At 50.6% G+C, this 9,700-nt stretch overlaps 1 protein-coding gene across 1 annotated transcript; it reads right to left on the reverse strand.

The window, feature by feature from the left end:
* Nucleotides 1-7,200: 7,200 nt before the first annotated feature.
* Nucleotides 7,201-9,369, reverse strand: LOC141043089 (uncharacterized). Its single transcript, XM_073512011.1, has 2 exons — nucleotides 8,146-9,369; nucleotides 7,201-7,569 (listed from the first exon to the last, which is right to left on the reverse strand). The coding sequence occupies exons 1-2, from the start codon at nucleotides 9,367-9,369 to the stop codon at nucleotides 7,201-7,203; spliced, it is 1,593 nt and encodes a 530-aa protein (XP_073368112.1).
* Nucleotides 9,370-9,700: the final 331 nt, after the last annotated feature.

The raw sequence follows: 9,700 nt of genomic DNA on the forward strand, positions 1-9,700 counted from the left end.
TTTTATAGTAATCACACTTTCAATATCTATGCAAACAGGGATGCTCGAGTTTAGTGGAACTGCACAAAAAGTCCAACTGGTTCAACATTAGGAGCATGTTTTCTCCCAAACCTTTATATCCAATTGGTGGCACTATGAGCTGTTCATTAAGCAGGTACATGGTTTGCTACTATCTTGCTACTCTTTTTGTACTGTCATTAGATAGTAATACTAGTGGTTTGCATGTGAATTTATTGGCAGGGTGGACCTACATTGGAGGTGCAGGACATGATTCAATGAGTGGATGCTCAATTTCGGTTGTATCGATTTCACCTCTTCCATCACTGCGAACATGGATATCCTTGGTCTGATGAAGAATAGGCACTATATTTCTGCTCTGAACAAGCAAATCAATTCAGTATGAAATTGTCTAGGGAAAAACATGACTGTATCAAATTGTCCAGTGCAAAACATGACAGATCTAAGCGGAAGAGACATGTTTAAACCGAAAATACAAGGTGGGGTATATGTTTACTAGCTGCTTGATATTTGTGTAGACAGAGATGTCTGCCCGTTGCTATTTAGCAAACACACAAAGTGACCGCAATTTTGGTTGAACTGCACAAGAGAATAGTATAGTCACTGCATGCAGTGCCATTTGAAAATAGACACAGAAAGATTGGATAGTCACTTCATGTACTGCAGAAAAGTAGTACTGTACTATTTATTGGCCAACACTAGGTGCTTCATTGCTTTGGTCTGATTATACAATGGGCATCATTTCGCCTAAGTTAAAGTTTGTATTCCGAAAATAGTCTCGCCGTGTGATCAAGAGAAGACCAAATCATATTGCAGTGGATGTTCCTCCATCATGTGTGGTTCATTCCCATGGTTCCAACTGTTGGTGAAACCACTTACGTTTGCAAGAGGAATTGTAGACTTCACAAACAAATTTTTCATTCAGTCTGTACTAAATGTTGGCCAAGAGAAGCATCCATGTTAGTAGGAAGAACATATGTTTTTTCTAGATCTTTGCTTTTGGAGCTACATATTTGTATATGATCTGTGAATCATTGAGATGCATTAACATGTTGATCTTATGTATGGGAATCGTACTAGTTGGTTTTAGTTGTGGCTGATCTTTGCTTTTGGAGCTACCTATTTGTATATGATCTGTGAATCATTGAGATGCATTAACAGTTCCTTATATTTGTTCGCTCAGTGTTTACAAGTTACCGATCGATCACTAGCTAGCCTACTAATGCGCTCCTGGCTGTTTTAGTTGCGACGAAAGATCCGAAGTGGCAGTTTTTTGAATAGAAATGCCTACCTCTGAAGAAACTGACAAGCTGCTCTGAAGAAAATGCCATGCAAATCTGAAGAAACTGCTAGCAAAAACGTTCGCAAATGCCTTATCTCCCAGCTAAAGTTCATAAATTAATGCCCTTGGCTGCGACTCGTTGCATGCTGCTCTGCGTACTGGCTGCGAGCGATTTTGAGTGCCCGCATGCAGCCGGCCGTAATTAAGGCAGCTAACTGATGCGAAAAAAGATGCGCTTTAATTGTTGCGGGCCTTTTAAATCCGTGGAATCATTATTGACAAGGAGGGAGATGATTCGAGTGCACTCGTTTGACCGTAAGGCCGGCGTGCGACCCAGCACGGACGGGACAGGATGGCACAGTCAGAATTTCAGTTTCTAGTTTTCCACGGCAAGCTGGCACGCTAAGCCATGCCTGCTTCATTATGCATTGAATTCCGATGACCGTCGCGCTACCTTCCGCTTATAAGTACTGTTTCTCGGCCTTCTATGTTGGCACCGTGACCCAACTCGCCCTATCCTCATAAGCCCCCACCGGCCCGACGTTGCTCGCCACTTATCCTCGCTCTCGCCACGTCCGCCATGCCCCCGCCCGTCCGCGATAGGCGTGGCCGGAGGCGGTCACCGCCGGAACTAGTGTTCGGTTTTTCACCGAAAGGCAGACAGAGGGAGGAGGCATTCTATCAGTCTTTAGATGGCAATGCGGAGATCAAGGACTTGTTGGAGCGCGACCGCCTGGCGGAGGAGCAGGAGTTGTTGGAGCGCGACCACTTGGCGGATGAGCAGCGTATCACCGATTTGCGCCGCCAGCGGGACATGGAGCAGCAGCGCACCGACGCTCCGAGTCGCGGGTAGAGCGCCCGCACGTGGGCCGACTACGTGGAGGCCGGCGCCCGGCAAATAGCCCTGGAGGCTGTCGGGCACGCACGCGTTCACGACGCCGATTTTTACTACCAGCTCGTCAAGTGGGTTTCCCGCTTAGAAGCCGAAGCTTCGGTGGACCACACCGGCATGGAAAGGGCCAACGCGCGCGAGCAACGCGCCCTATCGCACCTCTGGCAAGTCCGAGGCGAGGTGGAGGACGCCGGTGCCGGCGTTTAGCGTGTACCGCAGATGGCGGCCGGCATCGTCTAGTTAGCTAAGAGTAAGTTAGTACTTGTACGCTACTAGAGTATTAGTGAAAGTAGATAGTTAACTTGGCTATGATGGTTGTCAACGTGGAAGTTCAGTACTCTATATGTGAATCAGACCTATTACTTTGCTCTGAATGTTGAACTTTCCGTTTGAACATATGGAATGGGCTATTATTTTTTTAAATGGGTTGTATTTGTCCTCCACGGGTTTAGAGGCTGACTTGTGGGCCTACCAAGTTGATGCGTACACAACCAGGAGATGATTGTACGTGGAGAGGATGACAGCAGGGACCCGCCAAGGTCATGGCAGTACGCAAGCAAAGTGCCTCCTTATTTCAATCCAATAAAAAAATGGCTCCTTGTAATGGATTTCTGACATCTGGGTCCCATGCCATTGTCAACGTAGTCAATAAACGAGAGAGTTGCACAACGAGCGGCTGACATCAGGGACCCAGCAGCTCGCCCAGTTATTTTTGTTTTGGGTTAATTTGATAAATGCCACTCCAAATCTGGTGTTTCTAAGAAATGCCATTGCAATTTCCAAACTTTGAAAAATGCCATTTCATGCCATCCCCAGTGGCATTTTTTGAAGTCTGGAGTGGCGTTTTTCAAAGTTTGCAAATTGCAGTGGCGTTTTCCAAAGTTTGCAAAAATTGCAGTGGCATTTTTATGAATCGCCATATTTGTTGTGGCATTTATCTAATTTGTTTTTGAGACGGAAGCAGGGTGTCAACTGGGCTGTGCGGGGCACTCTGGCATGTCTAGACAGCCTTCTCTTTTATGTTTACCACAGACCAGCCCAGTAGTTTTTTTTCTTTCTGAAAATGGCTAGCCCAGTTTTTTTGTGATTTGCCAAGTAAGTCGCTTTGTCAAGCCTATTGGGCTGCAAATCTTTCAAGACGAGGAGAGCTTCATTCGGCTGGACGAGAAAATGGCCTATCAGTAATGAGGAATGGGCTGTACATTTTTAAAACACATCAAACCGGCAATTACTTTCAAATTTCTTTTTTTCATTTCAAGATTTTAAATTGCATTAATTTTTATGCGTGGACAATTTGTTGGATTTTATATTGATATACATTTATTTTTAAAATCAGTTTGAATGTGACTCAAAATTTCGGGATTAAAAACAGTTCGGACCGCACCGAAATATGCAACATTTCGTATAATTTTTTAACCGTGGCCACAATATGGGCTGTAATGCTAACAAAAAGAATATGGGCTCCAAAAGAAACCTTCAGAATTCACAAATGGGCTGTAAATTATTAGAAATAATGGCAGATGGGCTGTATGCTGTTTTTCACAGATTTGAGGCTTTCCTAAAAAAAGGTTGATGAACAAGCAGTGACTGTTGGATGGCCATCCAACGGCCGTCGTGCTTCTTCAATCTCTGCTCTTCCTGCTCCAGCCGCTCAAACAAGCGTCGGCGGGACTGCCTGCTCCCTCCTCCCCGCGGCCGGCTCTGCTGACGCGCAGGCCTCACCGCCCCATCGTACTCCCATCGCTGGCCTAGTCATCCCTCTACTCACCCACACCTGCTATTATTCTCCGGTGACGGCAGGCGAACCAGTAAACCCTCGTACAGTCGTACTCCCCTCCGCGTGGGAAACAACTGCCGAGTCTTCCCTGCCTCCGCGTCGTTCCCTTCCTAGGCCTCGCCGTCATCCACCGCCCTGGTGCTCTCGGCGCGGCCTGGTCAACGTGGTCAACGACCAACATGCATCTGAAGTGGACTGTACGTGGAGAGGTCGACAGCTGGGTCCACGGCCGCACGCAAGTAAATGCCTCCTTATTACGCGCAAAATAATGATTCCTCCACCTGACATCAGGGACCCACCGAAAGGGCCTCTGTATTTCACGAAAAAAACGTTACCGCCGCTGACAGCTCGGACCCACCAGCTATATCTTCGCACGCAAGGAAGTGCCTCCTTATTATGCACAAAAAGATGAATACTCCCCCTGCTAGCTGGGACCCACCATGGTGGGAGGCTGACTTGTGGGCCTACTAAGTTGACTGGGACGGGGGCCTTTGTCAACTTTAGTCAATATGAACGATTCTAGCTCCAGTGACCATACGATGTCCATCCAACGGCCGTAGTGCTTCTTCAACCTCTGGTCTTCTTACTCCAGCCGCCCAAAGCAGCGTCGGTCGTGTCGCATGCTCCTGCCTCCCGTGGCCGGCTGTGCTGCCACGGAGGCCTCACCGCCCCCTACTATTCCCACCGCTGGCCAGGCCCTGCGGCGACGGCAGCCTCACACCGTAGCCGAACCAGTGAACCCTCGTACTCCTCTCCGCGCGGGATTCCACTGCCGCGTCTTCCCCGGCTCCCCGTCGTCCCCTTCCTAGGCCTCGCCGTCATCCACCGCCCTGGTGCTCTCGGTGCGGCGTGGTCAACGTGGTCAAGGAACGACTTCCATCGGACGTGGACTGTACGTGGCGAGGCTGACTGCTGGGTCCACGGCCGCAGCAAGGAAGTGCCTCCTTATTACACGGAAAATAATTATTCCTCCACCAGACAGCTGGGACCCACCGGACGGGACACTGTGTTTCGCGAAAAAACGTTTCCCCCTGACTGCTGGGACCCACCAGCTACATCTTCGCACGCAAGGAAGTGCGTCCGGGCAAAAAAAACGATTCGCCCCCCTGACTGCTGGGACCCACCAGCTACATCTTCGCAGGCAAGGAAGTGCCTGACAGTCGGGACCCACCTGGTCGAAGCGTACGTAGCGTTGTCATTCTGGTCGCGAACGTGTACGTACATATATACTGGTGGATGTAGAGGCGTGCATGTGTCGTAGTAGAGGCGCGTACGTGTCGTAGTAGAGGCGCGCACGTAGCATGTACATGTACATACAGCGGCTAGGGTGCAAGAAAGAAAATACGGCCACGTATGTGTACATACGGGTGGGGTCTCGAACGCCTACTCGCGCATACGTACGGCCAGGGCTCGTGTACATGGCTGGGTCGGAACGGAGAAACAGCATCGTCGTCGTGTTCATGGGGAGGCAACGGAATGCGTTGTGTTCATGGGGAGGCAACGGAATGCGTCGTGTTCATCGGGAGGCAACGGAACGCGTGGGAGCCAACCGGCTGGGTCCGAACGGAATGCGTGGTCGTGTTCATCGGGAGGGCTTGGACGGAACAGGCGATGGAAACGAGGCCTGGCGTACCGCAGAACGGAGGAAACAGACCTCCTACGGTCGAAATGGGGGTCCTGTTGATCGGGAGGGGTGTGGCGTACCGCAAAACGGAGGAAACGGACCTCCTACGGTCGAAACGGGGGTCCTGTTGATCGGGAGGGGTGTGGCGTACCGCAAAACGGACGAAACGGACCTCCTACGGTCGAAACGGGGGTCCTGTTCATCGGGAGGGGTGTGGCGTACCGCAAAACGGGACTCCACGGGATACTGTTCATCTCCACCGTCGACCTCCTCCAGCCTCCACGGGCTCCTGTTCATCCAGCCTCCACCGCGCGCTACTCCACCGGCTACTGTTCAACCACCCCTCCACCGTCTACTGTCCATCCAGCCCTCCACACCACGGGGTCCTGTTCAACCACCCCTCCACGGGCACCCCTCCACCGTCTACTGTTCATCCAGCCCTCCACACCACGGGGTCCTGTTCAACCACCCCTCCACGGGCACCCCTCCACCGTCTACTGTTCATCCAGCCCTCCACCACACCACGGGGTCCTGTTCATCCAGAGGCAACGCCACCGCTCACTGTTCATCCAACCCCCCTGCAACGCTCACTGTTCATCCCAGAGGCAGCATCGATCGGCTTCAGTTAGCAGCAGTAGCGAAGGAATCGCTCGATCGGGTTCAGTTAACAGCCATCCATCGATCGCTCGGGTTCAGTAACGCGTACCCTGTAGTGCAATCGCTCGGGTTCAGTTAGAACCCAACGCCTCGCTCGGGTTCAGTTAGAGTCAACGCCTCGCACACATGCGCGTACGTGTACGAGAGAAACGCGCATCGCTCGGCCCCCGACCTCCCACCGTAACCGGGAACTCCCGAAATTTTCCTCGCCCTCGCTTCTACCACGGTTTTTTCCGTCATGGACGGCCCAAAGAATGTCATGCAGCTGCGTCTCCGGCCCGCCCAGGACGAAAAGCCCATTTTCTGTCATGATTTTTTGTCATAGAAGTAGGAGCCCACCACATCTATGATGATACCGGGTTTTGTCACAATTATCGTCATAGAAGTGTCATATGTATGAGAGAAATTTTTTTCGTTCGGCCCAAAATGTCACGGATGTGTCTTTTTTTGTAGTGATCTCACACCGCTTCCCTAGGAGGTAATGTCGCCATGTCTTCAGGGCATGAACCACTGCTGCTAACTCAAGATCATGAGTAGCATAGTTCTCTTCATGAGGACGTAGCTGTCTGGATAGATATGCAACGACTCTGCCTTCTTGCATAAGAACACCTCCAAGCCCGGCTCTCGACGCATCACAATATATCACAAATTCCTTGTGTATATCTGGTGTGGCCAGAACTGGGGCAGTGGTCAATCTCATCTTAAGTTCCTGGAAGCTTTCTTCGCACTTTGGCGTCCATTCAAACTTTTTGTCCTTCTTCAAGAGCTGGGTCATGGGTTGGGCAATGCTTGAGAATCCTTCAACGAACTTGCGGTAATATCCCGCGAGTCCGAGGAAGCTTCTGACTTCCTTCACATTTCTCGGGGTTTGCCATTCAGTCACGGCTTGGATCTTGGTGGGATCCACTGACAATCCTTCGACAGTCAATTTATGACCCAAGAATCCAACCTCATGCACCCAAAATTCGCACTTGCTGTAACTTGGCGTACAGTTGGTGCTCTCGAAGCTTGTCTAGGACCATCCTCAAGTGTTGCTCGTGCTCTTCTTCCGTCTTCGAGAAGACAAGAATGTCATCAATGAAGACGACAACAAACTTGTCCAAATATTCCATGAAGACCTTATTCATGAGATACATGAAGTAAGCTGGGGCATTGGTCAATCCAAAGGACATGACCGTGCACTCATACAGGCCGTATCTGGTTACAAATGCCGTCTTGGGAATATCTTGGGGTCTGATTTTCAGCTGGTAGTACCCAGATCTGAGGTCGATCTTGGAGAACACCTTGGCCCCATTGAGTTGATCAAACAGATCTTCAATCTTGGGAAGTGGATACTTGTTCTTGATTGTAACTTCATTGAGGGAACGATAGTCAATGCATAAGCGGATAGTACTGTCCTTCTTTGCCACAAACAGAACAGGTGATCCCCAAGGGGAGGCACTAGGGCGGATAAATCCCTTCCTCAACTGCTCTTCCAGTTGCTTCTTCAACTCTGCTAACTCTTCTGATCCCATTCTATAAGGCTTCTTATAGATGGGTCCTGCTCCGGGCATGAGCTCAATAATGAACTCAATGTCTCGGTCAGGAGGCATTCCCGGTAGCTCATCAGGAAAGACATCGGGGTATTCGCATACTACCGGCACTTGCTACAACCCAACTTCAGTCAGACAGTTGACTTGGGTGACTTGGGCAGAAGAGGAGTTGGAGGTAAATTTAACCTTGACTCCTTGGTCATTGGTCACAGCGACTATCCGGTTGGCACAATCTAACAAGCCTTGGTGCTTAATGAGCCAATTCATTCCTAAGATCACGTCCAAGCCTTGTGATCTTAAGACGATAAGAACTGCTAGGAAGTCTACCCCGTTAATGATGATTCTGACTCCCTTACAGCCTACCTTAGCTCTCATCTCTGCTCCGGGGGTTTGTACCACCATAGGGTTATTCAGGGGTGTAGGGGTCATGCCACTTTTTAATGCAAACTCTTGGGTGACAAATGAATGCGTGGCTCCAGAATGAAACAAGACAGTTGCAGGTGCTGAGTTAACAAGGAACGTACCCAGCACGACGTCCGGGTCTTCCTGGGCTTCTTCTGCAGTGACATGATTCACCCGACCCTTGCCATTGTTGGGCGGGTTGCGGGGAGCCTGGTTCCTTGGTGGCATTCCGCGGCCTTGTCCTGGGTTCTGCGCATTGGGGCGCGGGGCATCGGGCTTCTTGTTGGGGCAATACTTAGAATAGTGTCCTGGCTGACCACATCCAAAGCAAGTGACTTGATTGGGGTTGTTGCTCTTGCCGGCATTGTTATTGGGGTTGTTGTAAGCTGGCCTGGGGTTGGCGTACTGCTGAGGCTGATAGTTGGTGCGGGGTGCAGGGGCTCTTGGCTGCTGATAGGTTGGCTTGACCGGGGCTGGCTGCCACGGGCGAGGCTTCTGGTTGCTGGAGCTACCCTTGCTGATCATCTTGCGCTTACGGGTATCATCCATGGCACGTCGCTTGTCCTCAAGCATGAGTGCCTTGTTCACCAAATCAGGAAAGGTTGGGCAGTCACACACAACAAGTGAGTACTGCAGAGTCTGGTTAAGGCCTTCCATGAAGCGCTCTCTTTTGGCAGCATCAGTGCTGACATCCTCAGGAGCATACCTTGACAGAACACTGAACTTCTGCATGTACTCCTTGACAGTTCTACTTCCTTGCTTCATGGCTCGGAACTCACGCTTCTTGATGGCCATGATTCCGAAAGGAATATGGGCCTTGCGGAATTCTGTCTTGAAGTCATTCCAGGTGATGTTTTGCCCAGCATGCATGACCTTGAATCCATCCCACCAAGCTCTGGCAGTTCCCCTGAGACAGTGGGCAGCATATGCCACCCCCTCGCGGTCTTCAGTGCAGTCAACTAGTTCCAACAGATCCTCAATGGTGCGGACCCAGTCGTCTGCATCCAGGGGTTCAGCAGTCTCGATGAAGGTGGGTGGTGCATGCTTCTTGAACTCTGCCAACGTGGAGCGTCCATTGCCGTTCCCCGCCGGCTGGCGATTGACAGCTTGAGCAATCATCTGGAGGGCTGCAATGCTGGCTTGGCGTTCCTCTCGGAAGGCTTGGAGAAGCTGAGCCATGTCCATGTTTGGAGGCGGTGGTGGAGCTTGTCCTTGGGTTTGGTCTTGGCTGGCTCCTGCTCCGGTTTCTTGCTGCTGAGTAGAGGTACCAGTACGTGTTACAACAGGCATCCTGTTGGAGCGGTCAAGGTCTCATGATTGGGAAAGATGAGGGAAAGTAATATAGATGGGATGCCTAGTAAGGGGGTGGGCGTGACACAATTTTAAGTCAAGCAAGGGCCAAACTCATGCATTAAAACCAAATGGGGGATGTAGTTGTTTACAAGTTCCCGAAGGGAAGGTACGACTTCCATCAAAATAAGTTGAAAGCAAACACAACACAACATGGTTTCATTTG

This window comes from Aegilops tauschii, chromosome 3 (genome assembly GCF_002575655.3).
Source record: "Aegilops tauschii subsp. strangulata cultivar AL8/78 chromosome 3, Aet v6.0, whole genome shotgun sequence".
Classification (NCBI taxonomy): Eukaryota; Viridiplantae; Streptophyta; class Magnoliopsida; order Poales; family Poaceae; genus Aegilops; species Aegilops tauschii.